The following is a 20,319-nucleotide window of genomic DNA, read 5'->3' on the forward strand; positions in this document are numbered from 1 at the left end:
AGTCGGGATTTGGCCCTTGCCTCTGAAGCCTTAGTTCCATACTGTGGCCACTATAAGCAAGCTGGCTACTCTCTAACATAGCTGTTAAAATAAAAAAAATCCTTCCAGTAGCACCTTAAAGACCAACAAAGTTAGTTCTTGGTATGAGCTTTCGTGTGCATGCACACTTCTTCAGATACACTGAAACAGAAGTTGCCAGATCCTTCTATATAGTGAGAAGGTGGGGAGGGGTATTACTCAGAAGGGTGGTGGGAATAGGAGATAGGCAGATAGCTGAGATGAGCCTGTTGACGACTCTTAACGACTGTAATAGGTCTTACAGGAAAAGGCAAGGGGTGAAAAGGTGAGAAATGGCTTAGTCATGTATAATGGGATAAGAATCCAATGTCTTTGTTCAAACCAGGTCTCTCCATGGTTTTAAGTTTGGTAATGAGTTGCAATTCAGCAGCTTCTCTTTCCAGTCTATTTCTGAAATTCCTTTGTAGTAAAACAGCTACTTTGAGATCTTGTATAGAATGTCCTGGGAGATTGAAGTGTTCTCCTACTGGTTTCTCTGTTTTGTGATTCTTGATGTCAGATTTATGTCCATTTATTCTTTGGCGTAAGGTTTGGCCTGTTTGTCCAATATAGAGAGCTGAAGGACACTGTTGGAATTTGATGGCATACACAATGTTAGACAATGAGCAATTGAATAGCGCCGGGGAACCTCCAAGCTTTGGGGGTGGGGGGAGGGAGGAGGCAGCAAAGCGAGGCAGGAAGGAGAGCGCGGCTTGGCTGGGTGAGCTTTGGCAGGGGCAGGGAATGAGAGCCGCGAGGCGGGCGCTGCGGACGGAGGCGCTGCCCGCCGAGCTCGCAGGCAGCCAGGCAGGCAGCCGGCGAGAGCCCCGCGCTGGGCGGCCTCTCCTCGCCGCCGCCGCTCCGCATCTCGCCGCCCGACTTGTCCGCCTCCCTCCGGGGACGGCGCCCCAATCGAAAATTTGACTTAAAAAAAAATCTTTTGAATTTTTTAATTTTTCCCACGGCACACCAGGCAACATCTCGTGGCACACTAGTGTGCCGCGGAACAGTGGTTGAAAAACACTGCTCTAAAGTATTGCCTTGAATAGATACAGATGCCAGAAATTTGGGTAAGATAGCGAAGTGTCTTCGTTAATAACTCTTGCTTTGTGTTGCATTTTGTTTGCATGTGTAAGATGCAAACAACTTTTATTGGGAAGGCTGGATGATGCAACTAGATCAGCAGAGACATTTTTACTGCTGCTATTATTGGTGTATTAGTGTTTCCTATTTTGTATGGTTTTTCCTATTCTGTAAGCTCCAGTGGGGAAGTTACAGTGGTACCTCTGGTTACGTACTTAATTCATTCCGGAGGTCCATTCTTAACCTGAAACTGTTCTTAACCTGAAGCACCACTTTAGCTAATGGGGCCTCCTGCTGCTGCTGCACTGCTGCCGCGCGATTTCTGTTCTCATGCTGAAGCAAAGTTCTTAACCCGAGGTACTATATCTGGGTTAGCAGAGTCTGTAACCTGAAGCGTATGTGACCCGAGGTACCACTGTACTATATTTTGAACACTGCCATAGAAATTAGTTAAATAAATAGTTTAAGGGAATGTGATGAAAGTCGTTTTAATGGTTAAATAAATGCTACGAACACACACTAGTACAAATTGGATGATATCCAACTTAGTCACACATAGAACTATTGAAATCAATAGTCTTCATTTGCATAAATAGCATTGTGTAGTTTGACTGATGTGGGATATTGTCCATTGACTGCATGGCAGCTGGGAGAAGTGCAGAGAGCAGAAATGCCATGGTGCACCTGTAGCAGCAAATCCGGATGCCTTCATCAGCCCCACCTGCAATGAAACAAGTCTCTCCCATATTGACAGCAGGCACTGTAACTCTCAAACGGTTTGACTTTACCCCCAAAGGTGCACTCTTCCATTATCTCCCGAGACAGACGGACGCCAACAACATATTAACAAGGGGGGTGGGGAATGAGAACAGCATACTTATCATATTTGTAAAGCTCAAAAGAAGTCAAAGCTATGTAGAAAATTGTTCTGGAGCATATTAGTTCAATAAGCTGTCCTAGAAAGATTATAATGTGTTTCAGCTTGATCATATGTAATGCCTCGCACTATATTTAGCCTAAAACTAAATGGTTTTTGAACTAAATTGTAATGAAGACAGACTTGCCACTGTTTTGCTGCAGGGTGGTTTGCGTTGGTGGAGATGGGACTGCCCATGAAGTTGCTCATGGTCTTCTGCTTAGAGCCCAGATGGATGCCAGGAGGGATGGTGATGACATAATTGCACCAGTAAGAGCAGAAGTTCCTATTGGAATAATACCAGCAGGTGAGAGTATATAAAGCAATGAATACAAAAAATGGTACACATAGTTTTTATGGTATTGTGACAGAATCACTTTCAGATATTATACTGTCTTCGGTTCTGTTATATTGTTCTCTACTTATTGTTTGATTTATTTCTAAAACCCCAATTATTTATTTTTGCTCCTGGCACAGTCCATATTCTTTATACGGCACTCTGAAGATGCCCATCTTTTCCTCACAGACATAAGTATGGCCTATGTAAACCCAACTTTGATTCTTAAGTGGAGAACTGTTTATGGGAGCATGGACAAGTTGCTGATCTCCATTTATTTTTCTGAGTAGTGGTTGGATAATGGCAGACTTCATGTACCATGCTGGGTTACCATGGAGGAATATGCATTGTAAAGGGGGTGGAAGCCCTGAGTGGAAAAGTCCTCTCTGGTCTACCAGTAGGTACAAGATGTTTCATGCCATGTCATTCCAGAGCAGACTTTCAGGAAGCACAAGAGATTCCCAGGGGAAATCAGTGAGAGATGTTGCCTGGGCGATACCCGTTTTTCAACATTGTGATATACTGATATATCACCGTGTCTGAAATAAGGATGGAACAATGTAGAGCAGGCATCCCCAAACTCAGCCCTCCAGATGTTTTGCGGCTACAAATCCCATCATCCCTGACCACTGGTCCTGTTAGCTAGGGATTATGGGAGTTGTAGTCCCAAAACATCTGGGGGGCTGAGTTTGGGGATGCCTGATGTAGAGGCAATGGCTGGCTTCACCGTTTTCCCCACACTGTGATTTTTGCATCACACAAACACACACAAACCAAAAATAATGAAACCAATATTGCAACTTGGATTTCAAACCGGTTTTGGATGATATATTGATATATTGCCTGCCCTATTCTCTATATTAAATATAACTTGGGTATTACAACTGAGAGAGATACTGCAAGCTGATGTGACTAATTTAAATTGGTATCTAACTCAAGTGTTACTTATTTTATCATGGATATGCTACAGTCAGTCTTGAGTGACATGCTTCATGCTATAAGAATTTTAGTTTTATGCAGAATTACAAAACCTGAGTTTTAACTTAGCTGGTTATTAAAATCAATTCTGAGTAGAAAACTAACACCCAGTTCTAGAATGTTAACAGTCCTTCAGCATTGTGCTAAATTGTAGTTTTCCTTGAGAAAAAAGTGGAAGAAAGGTTTCGTTAGACCAACATAACAAGCTACTATACTGTGGTCAAAATAAAACCAGTCGGGTGGAGGAAGCCTGTGGTGGTACTGCTGGCTATTTAGGAATAGTGTTTGTTGCTATGGGAACTACAGCTCAGGAACTGTACAGAGGGATTTGGAGAAAACTGGAAGGACTGGGGGAAAGCAGATTAATTGTTATGAAATTGTTATGAAACAGAGGAATTTTATATATATTGACCGTAAATCTCATAGCCCTGAGATTTATGTTATTTCCTGCTTCCAATTAATTTGTGGAGAATAATATATTGTTAACGAGATTTTCAATTTCCATGATACTTTGGGCAAAGAACCACAGTGTTGGTTCAGCTTTCGTGAGATTCTTAGATATGCTTGACTAGGAAGTCATTACATCACATTTATCTGTTTGGATGTGGTGGAGACATTAACAGACTTATGAATATTCATGTTGTCTGGTTAATTAAGTTAATTGTTCTGCAGGAGTGCTTGCACTTCCAAAGACATTTCCCCCCACAATTTCTGTCTGGTACCTTCATCAGTCAGGCTTTACGTGAACTGGTACTTTTCCCCTTTCTCCCACACTTTAGCACCCTTTAGGAGGAAGTTTGGTTAGCAGGAACAGACGCATTGGAATAGAAGTTTCATTTTATTGGTAGTGTTGTCCATTTAAAAAATGTGTCTTTTGTAATATGTTTGGAAACACCACAACTTAAGAAGCCGCAACATTGCCATTAATAAGCAGTCTTTTAATTACCTCTGCACAGTGCTGTCACTTGGGAAATGAGAAATCCATTGGCTTGGATCCAGGATACGTTAGTTGTGCTCAGTTCCCATTGAAATCTGTGGAACTTAACATAGCTGTGATTAAATTTTTAGATTGATTTTAATGGACCTTAGTGCAACTAGGACTGTAGCCCTATACATAGTCACCTTGGGAGTAAGTCCTGCTGAGCTCACTGTGACTTATGAGTATCCATGTATGTTAGGATTGTATTATAATTTAGCCTAGATCCAATCCTTTATTTCCATGGAATAAGTAGCCTTTAGTTACAGTTATTTGTTTCAGTTACAGATAGGTAGCCGTGTTGGTCTGCCATAGTCAAAATAAAAAAATTCCTTCCAGTAGCACCTTAAAGACCAACTAAGTTAGTTCTTGGTATGAGCTTTCGTGTGCATGCACACTTCTTCAGATACACTGAAGATACACTTATTTGTTTGTATGCTAGTATTATTGCTAGGACCAAATACATGTTGAGCATCAGGGCAATAATAATATCACGGGACTGCAGAAATAATCAAAAGAATACATTACCTGGAGCCTTTGTTTCGTGGAGGGAGGCTGCATAGTGCAAAATATTTAATTAGACTTTGAATCTTTCACACAAGGATTGCTGAGATCCAAAGGTTTTATGTACTTTGACCTTGACATAGCATAACTTCTTATGTCAAAAAAACACAACTGGAGCTCTTCCAGGTGCATGTTTAGGATCTGTGTAACAGACAAGTTAGCTGTTGGAACTCACTCTTGTCCTAGATTAAAGCCAGAGTAGTAAATGGGCAAGAATTGTCTTCCACAAGGAGGTACAGTGGAACCTCAGGATATGTACCGTCCTCCTTACGAATGCTTCGGGTAACGAGCTCCGCTAACCCAGAAGTAGATGCCCCTAGTTGCAAACTTTGCCCCAGGATCAGAGCGGAAGTCATGTGCCAGCGGCATGGCAGCAGCGGGAGGCCCCATTAGTGAAAGCGCTCCTCATGTTAAGAACGGTTTCGGCTTAAGAACGGACATCTGGAACAAATTACCGTAAGTTCGTAACTGGAGGTAGCACTGTATGCTTCAAACTATATGCTTCTTTAACATCTGGTTGTGAGACACTGCCATAACCCTACATTATAGAAATCAATCGACTTGGGCAAATGCTTTTACTAAAGGAATTCAGCTCCCCACTGGCTTAGAGGATTCATTTTGCAATATTCTCTTTTGTAGAATTATCCTATTCACTTTGCTTTCATTATTGGACACATTGTTGAATATTTACAGGTTCTACAAATATTTTGGCATATACTGTGAATGGCATACAACACACGGTAACTGCAACACTGCACATAATAATGGGTAAGTATCCTATATCTGAAATACTTTAGGAAAAGAATTGATTTTAAAAAAAATGCTTATTTCCATTAGGAGGAGCACTCATACTTCTAATATACAAAGGTGAAAAGACTGCATTTGCATGAGGAGGGTGGAAGGAATTAATTTCCAATCTGCTGGGCAGGATGATTTTATTTTTATTTTATTAAATTCTATAACACCCTTTGTCCAAAGATCACAGGGCAGTTTACAATATCCTCTGGTAGCATGTGACTAGCTTTACCTCTTTCGTCCTCTTGTATTTGTGAATGTGGGTTGAGGAAGACTAACATTTGCATTCAAGTTATTTCAGAACCTTTTTACATTTAGTAATATTAGTTTCAAGTAACGATGTGGCACTTCTTAGTAAGATGCTTGACATTGTTTTCTCAACATGAATGCACAATGCCATTACTTGTTAATTTCTGGAATAAAACCGAACAATAGCTTTGTTTTCAGTATGCATTACAGTTAAAGAGAGGACCACTTCTAGGCATTATAATTACTGCTAAGCACGGCACCTGCCTTTCGAAGAGAGGATTACTTTGAACATTTCTTGCCATTGTTTGGAAGGAGAGTTTGTGACAAATGGTCCACTTTGCACTCACATTCTTCCTTTGGCCTATTGAGAACTGCATACTCTTTCTTTCACAGCTTGGTCTCCCACTTAAGTGACACTGACTCATTGTCCCACTGTGACAATGGCTCAAAGGACTAAGGAATGCTCTTATTTTGTGTGTTCTGCCTGCCCCCATTTCTTACTACTGTTCTATTGTTTCACATCCTCTTGTGAAAGGCTGTAGCAGTTGCTAATCTTGCTAGGAGGGCAATGGAGGCAGTCTCACTCGTAATCCCAGGGTTGTGGGTTTGAGCCGCACTTTGGGCTAAAAAATCCTGCATTGTAGGGTTTGGACTAGATTACAGTGGTGCCCCGCAAGACGGAAAACTCGCTAGACGAAAGAGTTTTCCGTTTTGGAGGTGCTTCGCAAAACGAATCTCCTATGAAGAAGAAGAAGAAGAGTTTGGATTTGATATCCCGCCTTTCACTCCCTTTAAGGAGTCTCAAAGCAGCTAACATTCTCCTTTCCCTTCCTCCCCCACAACAAACACTCTGTGAGGTGAGTGGGGCTGAGAGACTTCAAAGAAGTGTGACTGGCCCAAGGTCACCCAGCAGCTGCATGTGGAGGAGCGGAGACGAGAACCCGGTTCCCCAGATTATATGACTACCGCTCTTAACCACTACACCACATGGGCTTGCTTCGCAAGACAAAACTGTCTTGCGAGTTCCTGCTGGTTTTTTTCCCCTTCCCCCCCTTTTTCTAAGCCGCTAAGCCACTTATCAGCTGATCCGATAAGCCGCTAAAAGCCGCTAATAGCGCTAATCCGCTAATCCATCAATGGGCTTGCTTCGCAAGACGAAAAAACCGCTAGACGAAGAGAATCACAGAACGGGTTCTTTTCGTCTTGCGAGGCACCACTGTACTTCCATGGCCCCTTTTAACTCTACAATTCTCTGATTTTCTCTCTCTGAATTTTGAGTCTGAAATCACAGAGTACTCCAGATTCATGCTCACATTCTGTATGCCTTGTGCCAAAGTCTGTTCCAGGAATAATTGGTGGGTAAACATTTAACTAGGAAAGGAAATTTCTTACTGGCTTATACATAAGACTGTCACTTTATTGGGAAACAGTGGGTATGGGAGTAATTAATATTACTAAGATCTGCCCTAGAAATATGTTTGAAAGATAGGGTAGAAATGCCCGCAATCAGTACAAGTTTTGCTCAAAATAAGCTTTGTTTATTTGCAAGGGGAAAGGCAACTCAGTGTAATAAAGGCACATTTAAATCAATGTGCTCTTTGTTTATTATGTTATGTTCACATGTTTGCTTTTACCTGAATTCTAAGTAAACTGTCTACTTTATAGCTGAAGGTTACAGATTTTCCACCTTTATTGGGTTAATTGGAGTAACTTTCTGGAGTTAGAAAACAGAACATTTCCATTCATCTAGGAATTTAATATTGACAGGAAAGTATATAGGGGTCCTGACTTTGCAGATATTTTAATTGCCTTTTAAAATTGATAAATACAGAGGACTCTCATTTGGTTGTGGGCCACCTTGAGCCCTGTGATGAAAGTTGAGGAAAAATGAAATAATATGTATATGGTACCATTTCAGGGCATGTACAGTCAGTGGACGTGTGCACGTTCAGTAGTCCAACCAAGCTACTTCGTTTTGGGTTTTCATCAATGTTTGGGTTTGGATCAAGGGCTCTGGCTTTGGCTGAAAAGCATCGCTGGATGCCATCAAGTCAGCGAAAAGATTTTGCTGTGCTCAAGACACTGGCAAGTCTGAAGTACGATGAATTTGTTTGTTTTTTTAATTATGTTTGTGTTAGTTTTTAGTTTAGTTTAGTTTTTTTTAAAAAAAAACAACATTGTACCATTTGGACCAAAACACATGATTTCATATTATTACCAGTTTGCAAAAGTTTAATGATTGTAGTTGGGTAGCATCAGTAGATATGATACAGATAATAATGACCAGTGGTGGCTGACCAGTGGCCTTCCAGCTGTGGTTGGGTCATTTTCCATCAGCCCCAGCCAGCATGGCTGATGGTCAGGGATGGCTGAAATTGTCATCCCACAATATCTGGAGGGACACAAATTAGGTTCTCCTGATCTAGACTAATAACTACTGTCGGGCTGCTATCATACCCAGCTTCATGTCAGTAAACCTCTCCAAATTCAGTTCTCCAAAACCAGTGGGATTTACTGTGACATATATATGTATAGGACTGCATTGCAAACCTTACAGCATAGTAACGTGAAGAAAAAATTGTAATTGTTTAAACCTTGTTGTGTGCACACCCAATAAACATAAGATAAGATATAATAACTAATCTTGTTCTGTCCTTAGACCAGAATATTGTGAATTATCATTTCTACCTTTGGAACAAGATGCTCAGGGGGAGGTTAAGTAAGTAAGACTCAGACAAACTGCCACAAGTCTGTATATTCCAAACTTTATCCCATAACAGTTGCAACCCAACTTCAGCTAAGTGGTAATGAATGTAAGCACTGTTTGATTTCAATGCAATTTAAATGTGACAAGCATTAGTTGGATTGGGACCATTGTATTGTGAATCATGTTTTCTTAAAGAAAATGATTAACCATTCACTTAGATATTATTGTTTCCGGTTTTATTATAAGTAGTTCAGAGCTGTCACCAGCACACTCCGCCCCGAAAGCTTTAATCAGAATTCCTGTTGTTTTAGAAATAATGTGCTTAAGATCAAAATGAAATCCCACTTTTCTTTCAAACAATAATTTGCATTTCCTAGCTGAGTGTTCAATCTTCAATTAAATCACAAACATGTTGTGCTTGTTTTTATTTTTTGTTTCACATCGTTCCGTGCCTGTTAATTATTTTATCTGATGCGTTTATTTTTAGAAAGCAGCAAAAGAGACTTAAATCTGGTAAGTTTCCAAGTTTAATCACTTAGCAGGAGAATTAGGTTTTACTCGAAGTAATACGGTGTGGTGTTATATTTAGACAGCAGGGATCACTGGCGCAGAATCCAGGGTCACTTCCTGAACGTGAGCATTATGGCAATCCCTTGCCTCTGCTCAATGGCACCAAGAGGCTTGGCACCTAATACCAGGTCAGTAAGGATTTACAGAATTAGAGTAATGTCTCTAAATTCTGACAACTTATTCTAATGCCTTGGCTTTCCCAAGAATGTGTGCTTGTGTCATGAACAGTCTAGACCCTCTGAGGTTCATGGGGGGGGGATGAAGATAGTTGAGTTGGACTACCATTGACTCCCTAATCTCAAGAATTGTAATCAGTTTTTGGAGCAGGCAGCTGAGGTCACCCACCTAGAAATAATCATTGGATAATTACAGTGATTAAATTAGTTTACAAGTCTGACTTAAGTGGTAGTCATCAAGTAATAATCTCCCTGGGGCTTGTTGATAGGAAATCTAGTTCTTTAGATCTGACTGATTGATTGTTTCAATACTTTTCTTTCTTTGCAGTTTTCAGTATTTGTTACTACAGTAATGTCATCATGACAGTAAATCAGTCAGATCTTATTATCGGAGATTCTTTGACATAGTTTGACTGCAGTATTTGCAAAACCTTTAAGATTTTTATGGTGCAGAAGACAAGCAATTTTAAGATTTTCTACTGGAGCTCACAATCTCAGGGTAGATATCAAACTCTGGTTGTGAGAATTAACTCTTTGGGTCCTCATCAGTCTCTTTAGTGTTCCTCAATGTGGCCAATGTAGGATCCTTGCCACAATCCACAAAATTACTGCATTTCCTTCAGGTCAAGTAAGTGGAAGCCCTTAAGGGTTTGACTTGCTAGTAGCTGCCACTACATGTTACAACACCAGCATCTTATGCCACCAGTGGGACTGACTTGCATATGATTGCACTCCCACTGTACATACAGTTGAGGAATTGATCCAGCATGTGTTTCCTTTTCCTTTCTTGTAGTGCCTCCTACCTTTCATTTTGGGTAGAGTGTCTGTTTTGCCTAGGCTGAATTTGCGGCAGGCATTGGATTTAGTAACAAAGTAAAAAGGGTCATGTAGAAATAAAGTTAGAATGGTATTTTAACATACAAAATTGTACGGATACAGGAGACTCCCAAGTTTAGAACAGAAACTATTGGTTAACATTATGTTTACAGAACTGAAGAGTGTGCCAGTGTTTTCCTGTTCCCACCTCTGATTTTACCAGAAGGGTGTTTTGTTATCAAAGCAAATCACAACAGGTCAGTTACTAAAGGGTGCCCCAAATGAGATCGAAGGAAAGACATTCAGCACTGTAGAGGAGCTTGGACTGAGCATTTTAATTTTAAAATATTGGCATGGTAGAAGTAATGGAGCCAATGTAGTAGTTCCATTATTTAAAAAATTGTGTTATTATTTAATTCTGAAAATAAGTATAACCCGTAACCTCGCTGATAATAAAAATAGATGATTCTGAATAAGTCAACAATGAGATCAAAGATAATTGTGTTAATTCAATATTTCACTGAACTATGCCATTTTTAGATTAAATGATGGAAGCATGGCGCTTATTGTTGTGTGGAACACTTCTCGTCCGGAGTTTGTTAAGCACCTGAAAAGATATGCTAGTGTGAAAAACCAGGTAAAGGTTTACTTCTGCAACCCAAACTTGTTTAGATTAGATTTCTTTAATCGCTGTGCCCAACAGAGGGCACAGAAGATGGAAATGTGCACAGTACATCACCCCTCCCTCCCGAAAGAGTATCTAAAACATAACATGATGAAGCAAACAAAACTTTAAGATGGGAAGTAAATGCTCCAGGAGATAGTAGTGCCTTGGTAAGGAGACTTAACCTCCTGTCAGAGTAGATTAGCCCACTTTTATCTGATTTCTGAAAATCACCAATCAGACTAATACCGATTAGCCTATTTCCACCCATCTGTTGTGGTTTAGTTATATATGGTTCTTATATACAGGAGTTACTAGCGTGAAAAGCTGCTAAACTGATTTTAAAAGGGGGGTGGGGGTGGTAAACCAGAAACACTATTGTATTTAAACAGAGACTTCACTGAGATTAAGGGCAAGTGGAGACCCTACGTTTTGTGGGTGGGATTTATTTTTTTAGTTCCACCTATATGCAGAGCGCAGGTGGACAAACATACACAAGCAGCAGGCAACCCAGTATCAAACACCACAATTTATCCACAAAGCTTCAATGTACATGTTTGAGAATGCATACATGTGTGCATATCTACATACACAAACACACAGACACACAGCACTCCTCCAGTTCAGTAGATCTGGAGTCTTGGTGCTTATACAGATTCATTCTGTAGTGCTCAGCAATGAAGAACATCACATTAAATTGGGTTGGGAATCCATATGTTTTTTTGGGCTCTCAGCAGCCTCAGCAAGCATGGCAAATGGTTTGGGATGATGAGAGTTGTAGCCCAACACCATCCGGAAGACTGCTGGTTTCTCCCTGCCCAACCCCAAGATTTGGAAAATGGGATTCAAGAGTTACAGGGGATGAAATACTATTCTAAATTAATGACCAGTGTGTTGAGTCTCCAGGCTAAGGCTCATTGTCCTTGGGCACAAATTCTGGCTGATAAAGTGAACTGTAATGTGGGGCTTGGTGCAATGCATTGCTGCTTTAAATCCAAAGGAAAAGAACGAGCTTTCCTTCAGCTTATTGAAGTGGGTAAGACAAGTCTTCTTTAGGATTTATCGGTGGCAGGAAACATGAGAGCAGGACGAACATAGGCTTTCTTGGTTCTTTTGCTTTTAAAACTACATGTTTAAGGAGATGCAGATAAACTCTATGGAGTCATTTGAGATTATTACTCCATCTTTTTTCTTTAATGAAATGAAAGCATAAGGTAACACCAATCCTATAAGGAGAGGGGGAATGTCCTGTTATATTTACAAAATTGTATCTTCTGTTTTTGTGTGTTAGTTCAATTTTCCATTTGTTGAAGCTTTCGTTGTTGAAGAGGTAAAAGTCCAATCAAGAACTAGAAAGGAACGCATCACTAGAGACAACTTGAATTCCATAGATCCTGAAGAAAAGAACTACCCATGGAATATAGATGGAGAGTTAATGGAATGGCCATCAGAAGTTTGTGTCCGGTAGGGTGAAGTGTAGTGATATGCGATTGATTGATTGATTGATTGATTATGATTGATTGTTGTAAGCCCTAAGTGTTCCATTAATCAATGCCTGCTGTTCCTCTGCTTTTTAAAGTTTAGTATGCTATAGTTCAAGACTCTGAACTAGAGAATTGGCAAGTTTATCAAAAACCATGTTGTTTTTTTGCTTAATCCCTGCGTTTTTGCTCCATTTTCTGTACAGTCCCGATGCTATTGTAGCTCTGCAGGTGCACACACAGAATGCAATACTGGAATTCCACACTGTGCTTCTGCATGAGTCTTTCTTTAGCCACTACAGTGGTACCTCGGTTTGCAAACTTAATCCTTTCCGGAAGTCCGTTCTTAAACCAAAACTATTCTTAAACCAAGGTGCTCTTTCCCTAATGAGGCCTCCTGCCGCCGGTGCCCTTCCACCGTTCAGATACCATTCTTAGACTGAGGTAAAGTTCACAAACCGGGACACTATTTCCAGTTTTAGGGAGTTCTTAAACCAAATCATAAACAGGACTGCTTTTAAACCGAGGTACCACTGTATTCCATTAAGCAAAGTACTTTTGCCTTTTTCCTGGGACATTGGTAATATTGGGATCCTTGGCTGGGGTCTTTGCTTCTGACTCCAGCCTGATGCTGCTGGCTGAACCCTGCTCAGTGCCTTTTCCTCTGCCGCCTTTATCTAGAACCGTACATGGGATGGGGAGAGCTTTCACAATAACTAGAAGTCGAATCACACCAGCTCGCACCTGTATGTTGCCATTGTTGACCACATGTCAATTTTTGTAGGGTACAGACTGCGTTCTGTGGATGTTAGGCCTGTATCCAGTGCACCAGAATTGGGCAGTGCAGACTTAACATTATACTAATCCCTTATTATGCACATTGGAAATATGTGCCTAGAGTTTAATGCTGAGTGACACATTTCAGCATCATTTTATGATACATTGTTCTCTTTAATAAATGCTTTAGGCCATATCTAAGCAAATCGCATAGCCCTGTAGGCCAGAAAATGTCACAAAATTGCAGTTGGATTTTACTTCCTTGCTGCATTCTGTTCTTGTGCCTGTTGTGATTGCATAGCAAAACCTTCAGCAGGCCATTGAAACCAGTATGAGATTCATGCTGCATTCCAGTTCTAGCTGATAACATTGGTTTACTTCTCATGAAGGACAGACTTCAAAATCTCTGTCCTTGAAATTTCACTTGTGCTGTATTTAGTAGTGATGCTACATAGTTCAGAGTCAATTCAGTTTTACCGAGCTTGCTTGCTGAATGAATGACCCATTCTTATTAATTCCATACACAAATATCCCAGGCACTAAGGCAGACCCATATAATCTAGGAAAGTAACTTTATGAGAAATGTTTAGATTGTAATAGGAAGAGGATTTTTAAATTTTCTGTAGTTTATCCTGTGTGTAAATGAGTGCTCAGATAAAATGCCATAGCAATACCGCAGAGAAGTAATGGATTTCCTGTTTTCTTCCTATTACCAGGGTACATCCCCAGTTAATTAATCTATATGGCAAAAGTGTTGATGCAGTGGATAATCCAAAAGGATCATGCAGCTGTCTTTAGAAACAATCCAGGAAGAGAAATTATGGATTTTGCTGCTAAATCGAACAACTCAGTTGTATAGGATATGCCTGATGCAGATTGAAACCCAAGCTTGGATGAAGCAAATCCCCAACACATACTTATTTCTGCAGGAAAACTGAATGATTTTTTATATACTTGATTGACATTTTTCAGAGACTGAGGAGAGGGGCTGCAGGGATATGCTACTCAGATAAGGAAGGTGTGGGAGGATGTGGGTTTGTGTGTGCCCTTCACCAGAAGAGAGGGGCCCTGGAAATTGGGTTCTGTGGCTGTTTTTCTGCTTCTTTAAAAGTGGCAGTAGGCAGAACATTTAAGCCTCTCCACCTAAGCACACTTTAGGCAGGGTAGCATTCTTCATCCAAGCTCCCATGCATTGCTCAGTGAGTCTAGCTTTTCCCATTACTTTTTATGACTTCCATTATTTCAGTTCTGCAAACCATTCTGCACATTTCAGTACTGCTGAAAAAGTGTGTTCCATTAAACATTTAAGAAGACTCTTAAACTTTATGCCATCTTCAGTCCCTCCCTAAAGCAAATAATTAAGAAAAATGCTTATTTTTGGATTGTGGCCCTGTGAGAGCCAATTACAGTTGAGTAAACATGTTATAGCATAACTGTACTTGCACCTTTTGGCTGCATTCCTGTGCATGCTTACCTGAGAGTAAGTCCACTTGAATACAGTAGGATTTTCTTCTTCTTGAATATGATTGCACCAGTAATCTTCAATGTGGGGGCAAGACAACAAAACTAATCTTGCCAAGTAAGTATTTTAGTGTAATTCCTACTTCTCCTAAGTATTCTGGAATAATTTGACAAATACTTCAAATACAAAAAAGTGAATTTATTGAAGTTGGACTCTGAGCAGTTACAAATGATATGTGGATTTAGTTATTTTTAACTGGCAGAGCATTTTGAACTGACATGGTATCAGATCCTATTTGTATGCAAACTTTTATTGTTATTTTCATAACGACACTTATCCTTGTTTGTAAGTTAAATTATGACAACTTTCTAAATATTTGTGCGTCATTGAATTGGTAAAAAATGTAGATCCAGATCACTTTTGTGCTATGTTTCAGAGTGTATAATGCTGTTTTAAACTTTGAGGTATACTTTGTGACAGCACAATGATTTGGGGGTTAAAGTGCAGTGTTCCACCTATGTCTCGAACCCTATTTTAAAAGATGATAATTAAAATATATCGAACAACAAAATCTGCTCTAAATATAATTTCAGACTTTCTTATATAAACCTGCTCTTAAACAAAATAAATAGAATGGAAGGAATACGACTGCTGATCAATCAAAGAAGTCAGTGGGAGAAGAATTACTTCAATATAATTTTAATTTGGATGCTCTAATTGGATATAGCTACAAAAAAAAATCTGGCAAACTGGAATCTAAAGACTGCACATTAAAAAAAATATATATCATAGATTCCTGGTTCTGATGGTTTTGTTCCATGAACACATGCAGCTTCAGTTCACAGAAGGTGAGCTCCGCATAGGTGTTGGGGCAGCTGCCTTGTGAATGGAAACTCCTATTCGCAAAGGATCCTGAAGTCTTGAGTTTCATAAGGGGCAGACCTATCCAAGCTTCTGAAATGCTGGAGAGATGGAAACCTCTCCTTTTAGGGGTAGCCAGCAAAAACCCTGAAATGAGGGAGTTTGGGGACAGGGCCATCTCAAAATCCTGTGCTGAATCTCATCCACCATCACCAGGGGAAAGGGCCCAGGGCTTGGATTTACAGTGGTACCTCGGGTTACATACGCTTCAGGTTACAGGCACTTCAGGTTACAGACTCCGCTAACCCAGAAATAGTACCTCGGGTTAAGAACTTTGCTTCAGGATGAGAACAGAAATCGTGCAGCGGCGGTGCAGCAGCAGCAGCAGGAGGCCCCATTAGCTAAAGTGGTGCTTCAGGTTAAGAACAGTTTCAGGTTAAGAATGGACCTCCGGAATGAATTAAGTAACCCGAGGTACCACTGTACTCCTAAACCACTGTCACCTTCAGAAAATAGATGCTGTGTTGTGGCACAAATATCAATTTCACATGCATATGCTGGGGTATAGAGGAGGGTGAAACAGCTGTGCTCATATTGCGTCTTGGGTCCAGGTTTGCCCTGGAAAAATGCCCTATTTGTTTGTAGCCCTAAAAGTCCACGATAATACGGGAAAGACAAAGGCCATACAGTGATTGTACAGATGACCAAATTCATCTAATTTAGTAGGGTCCCCTTTCGTGCAGATGTACATTAGAAAACTTAAGCTCTGATGAAGACGGGGGGGGGAAGGGTGTGCGTTTTTAATCATATAAAAAGGTACTGTTGGTTGCTGCATCCCAAGCCTGTTCATAATGTTGTTCCTTTTTCTATATTCAGCTGAATCCCTGGGCAGTGGAGCTATGCACTCTTAATTCAAGTATGATTCAACTGGCCAAAATTCGTTTTAGCAAGTAGTAGCTCTTTCATAGTGTTTTCGCTGGTTTTTCTTCATCTTGGTGGTCTCGCTTATATTTGCCATTTTTCTTCATTCTACGATTTGTATTGTAGGAAGCTGAGAAAAGTGAAATCTTTCTTTTCACTTGGATATATCTATGGCAAGGATTTATGACATGTCAATTCTTGCAAATGGTGCCTTCAATTAAAAAAAATATTATCCATGTACTATGTAGAAAAACTTTTAATCATTGTCACTGGTGTCCTCTTGTTTGCTGTTTATAAAGCTCCAGCTTTCCCTTCCATTCTGTTCTTGAGGAAGAAGTTTATATTTTCTTGTAAAGAAACCAACCTAGAAGACACAATTTCAGAACCTATGAAGATGATGTTGGCAACTAAAAAATAAAATTTACAATTCTACTATACAGTAGTATCTCTGCTTATCTGTGTGGACAGAGCCCTCTTCCACTGCAATTGTCTGTGTAAGCAGAGTCCTCTTCCAAAGCTGAGCTAACTAATTAGTGTTCGAAACTCCCATTGCTCTAGGTGCATTTTGCAACAGGGAATTTCATTAATGCAAGCAGTTTCTGAGCTCTGGGTGCAGTGCTACACCTAAGATTTCAGATTAAAACTGCAGAGTGAAAGGAAAGGAGGACCTTTTTCTGCCTCTCCACTTCCAGCTACTCTGTGAAGACTGGAGAAGAGACCCTCTTAAGAATATTAGGGGGGGCAGGGGAAGGACTAGAGCAGACCATGTGAAAAATGAACATATTTTAGCTGCAGTTCATTCATTTTCAGCTTTGTATTCTTATAAAAAAGTGTGCCTAGACATTCCATTTTTGCGCCTATAACCTAGGTTTAAGGTGCCATTTAGCTCCTAGCTTTCATATATCAGTTTCTAACACTGTAACTAATGTGTGCCCTCCCCAGATGTTCCTGGAGTGCAACTCCCACTGACTGTGGCTAATGGGATATAGAGTCCAACAACAGCTGAAGGGGTCACATGATTTAAACAAAAAGGAAATTTTGGGGGTGGCTGTTCAGGAAGTAGCACTATCAGTTTCCAGAAAGCATTCTCTTCAGCTGTTGCCAATAAATAATCACAACAGTGCCAACACAAATGGCACTGTAAACTGCAGGATGTCTATCATGCATCAAAGGCCATTATTTGGTAAGATAGAAATGAGTTAAAGGCTTTGTTGCCTAACTTTACTCCAAAAGTCCGGCTCTGCAAATGTGATAACTTATCAATGACTTTTTTTAGAAATAAAAGTGGGAGCTTTTCCAGGGAAGAAAAACTTCTCATTCCTTAACCCATGTAATGACCAAAGCCTCCCTCTGATGAAAAAAAGAACTTTTAAAAAATGAATATAAAAGCTGCACTTTAGAATAAATTTGTGGGCAGTGGGGAAGCAATTGTGACTCTTCCATTGTGATGAGATCTAGGGGGGGAAACAGTCCAAAAAGCAAATAGATGTATGAATTAAATCTGCAGTACTTACCTTCCATAAAATATATGCAAGAATCAAAAGCAAAGCAATTCCAACTAGGGAACCCAGTCCAATGAGTAACATTGTTACACTAGGTTTTGGTATTTGGTTATGAAGTCCCTCCAGAATGACCTGCACAAATAAAGAACATTCAGCAGTTAACCATCAAGGATTCTATAGAGACTGTACCAGGTTTCTCATACACACGAACTTATATGGCTTGTATCCTTCAGGGTGTATAAATTAGACAGTCAGGTTTTGTATCCACAGCAGTGACCAGAGGAGGAACGGCAGCTAGAAGAAACACCATGGTGAACTTCCATCAGCACAACCAGATGAACTTTTTCCCAGCTGAAAACAGCTAAGGGTTTGCCGGGTCTCTTAACCATTTTTGTCCCTGTTGTAGCAACGGCTGTGTGTTGATCGTATTTTTACAGACACATCATGGACCACCTGAATGAAGCTCGCATGCGACTGGCCTAAATATTGCTTCCCCAATCAAATGCTGTTTAAAAATACTTACATATGTAGTTTGCTTGTCCTTGTGCAGTTCAATGACTTTAGGATTCTGATCTGCTGAAACACTCGCTTTTACTTCAAATGTAAGTGCAGAAGCTGCATCCTGTTTTTTTTTAAAAGATAGGTTTATACCACTTGGAGGGAACACACAAATAGCACTATGAAATGTTAAATTGAATTTATAAATATAGGCTCAGGAACCCACTTAGGCCATGCAGGCAATGTTAAGCCCTTTTCAAGTCCCATGGATTTGAGCGGGAGGGAGGAAGAAATTAAGCACATGCTTTAGTCCCTGCCACTGAAATTAGTGAGTCTTATAAGCACAAAACCATTAATGGATTTTGCTCTTTGTGAGGCTTCTGACCCTTGGGTACACGCATTTAATTATGATTATTCAAAGATGAAAATATTTACCATATTCAACACTGAAGGAGTTGCTTCTAGCTGAACGTGAACAGTTGCTTCTTTCCCGTTTTCCATGTTTCCAAAATTACAGAATATTTGCAAACAGAGTGAGTCATCTTTCATACAGTACTTCAGAAGAAAGAAAAATTGTATGAGATGCAACTTATACACAGCTATTTTTTTATATATATATAAAAATTAGACTGACCAGCCTTATGCAGGGGTTAACAAGTTTCTCTGAGCGATTGTCACAGTTTCAGAGACATTTGGAGATAGGCTATAATTCTTTCTGCTTCTGTTACTTTGGAGTTTGCTTGGAAAAGTTTCAGCAAGGACTTGCCTGGTTATGCTGTTTCTCATAAAAGGCTACCAGTAATGCTGTTCATTGTTCTAAATCTTTCCGCACTATTTCTCTTGCTAGCTTGCTAGAATATAGCTTTTTTAGATGCATCCACAAATGTGGTTTTGTCATTTTTATCTATCCCCACAAAGCTGGATTTTCTCGTGGTCCTATCTGATAGTGATCAGGTTGAACATGAGACCTTCTGATTGCACAGCAGATGATCTACCACTAAGCTTCCCTCCTTCCCAGGGATTTCAGTGTTTTGGTAAACCTTTGATGAAGGCCTCATCCACACATAAGGTTCTCCATCTCCTAAAATCGTGGTTTGGAGACTGAATACAACACACATTCCTCTTCCCCTCCCCTGGAGCTAACCATGGTTAGCTTTGAAGCAAAGTTTGCAACCAAAGTTATAAAAGTTGGTTTACATATTCTGATATTCTGATTACACCTCCTTAAAGGGGAGAAGTGGGGAACTTACGCATGGAAGAAGAGGCAGTGTGATTTCTTAACCATAGTTGGGCTGATTTAGACACCAACTTTCTGATCTTTCTCACAAAACATTTCTGAAGCACCAGGGGTTATGCCAAAAGTGCCTCAGAAATGGATGCCCCAGTGTTAGCTTAATTTTGAAACACCAGTTTAATGAATATTGCAAATGCCAAGCCATTTATGGTAGATACATTGCATTTACTGTTTGGCCACGTAGGGAAACTTGGCTACATGGAGTTTGAGTGCTTCCTTTGCTTTGCACCAGAGCTGGGAACCAGACCCATCACATTCACTGAGGAAGCTAAAAGCATGGGTTCTGTTAAGATGTGGATGCAGGGATTGGAAACAGAATAGCCACACAGGGGGCTTTCCAGACAGGCAGCAGATGAGCCAGGACTACCCAGAGCATTTTAAGGACTATTGTCAAGAGAGACATAGACCTGCCTTCCTGCCATTGCCAGCTACTGCAGATAGCTGGAGGGATGTTACTTTTAGAGGATAAACAGGGAACATATGGACAGCAACATGATTTTAGATATTATGGCACGTCCCTACATGGCAGTTACTAAAGCCCTAAATATGACTGGGTTTTTCAGTATATTTATATAGCCAAAGTGGCTGGCAGGCCTGCAGCTTTAAAAACCACTTAAATGCAAAAAGCAAAACAT

The 20,319-nt window shown here is 40.2% G+C and overlaps 2 protein-coding genes across 3 annotated transcripts in view; one reads left to right on the forward strand and one right to left on the reverse strand.

Moving 5' to 3' along the window:
- Window positions 1-15,179, forward strand: part of CERKL (CERK like autophagy regulator) — a 47,612-nt gene extending 32,433 nt beyond the window's left edge. The window contains exons 5-13 of the mRNA XM_082200979.1: window positions 2,221-2,363; window positions 5,605-5,679; window positions 7,874-8,051; window positions 8,615-8,674; window positions 9,150-9,175; window positions 9,252-9,360; window positions 10,765-10,861; window positions 12,180-12,352; window positions 13,863-15,179. Coding sequence (XP_082057105.1) covers window positions 2,221-2,363; window positions 5,605-5,679; window positions 7,874-8,051; window positions 8,615-8,674; window positions 9,150-9,175; window positions 9,252-9,360; window positions 10,765-10,861; window positions 12,180-12,352; window positions 13,863-13,944 — 943 coding nt within the window. The 3' untranslated portion in view covers window positions 13,945-15,179. The remainder of the gene's footprint in view (window positions 1-2,220; window positions 2,364-5,604; window positions 5,680-7,873; window positions 8,052-8,614; window positions 8,675-9,149; window positions 9,176-9,251; window positions 9,361-10,764; window positions 10,862-12,179; window positions 12,353-13,862) is intronic.
- The window catches only part of ITGA4 (integrin subunit alpha 4), a 57,323-nt gene continuing 51,789 nt past the window's right edge, over window positions 14,786-20,319 (reverse strand). The window contains exons 25-29 of one of the 2 annotated variants that reach the window (XR_014213976.1): window positions 18,826-18,945; window positions 18,416-18,514; window positions 17,905-18,024; window positions 15,964-16,754; window positions 14,786-15,720 (exon numbers count right to left, since the gene is read on the reverse strand). Coding sequence is in view for 1 of the 2 variants with exons in the window: in XM_082200842.1 (XP_082056968.1) it covers window positions 16,647-16,754; window positions 17,905-18,024; window positions 18,416-18,514; window positions 18,826-18,945 (447 nt within the window). In the remaining variant the exon portion in view is untranslated. Of the gene's footprint in view, window positions 16,755-17,904; window positions 18,025-18,415; window positions 18,515-18,825; window positions 18,946-20,319 lie in introns of both variants that reach the window. The other variant, XM_082200842.1, reaches the window with a different exon arrangement.

Source organism: Podarcis vaucheri (assembly GCF_965113315.1).
Source record: "Podarcis vaucheri genome assembly, chromosome: 1".
In the NCBI taxonomy this organism is placed as follows: domain Eukaryota; kingdom Metazoa; phylum Chordata; class Lepidosauria; order Squamata; family Lacertidae; genus Podarcis; species Podarcis vaucheri.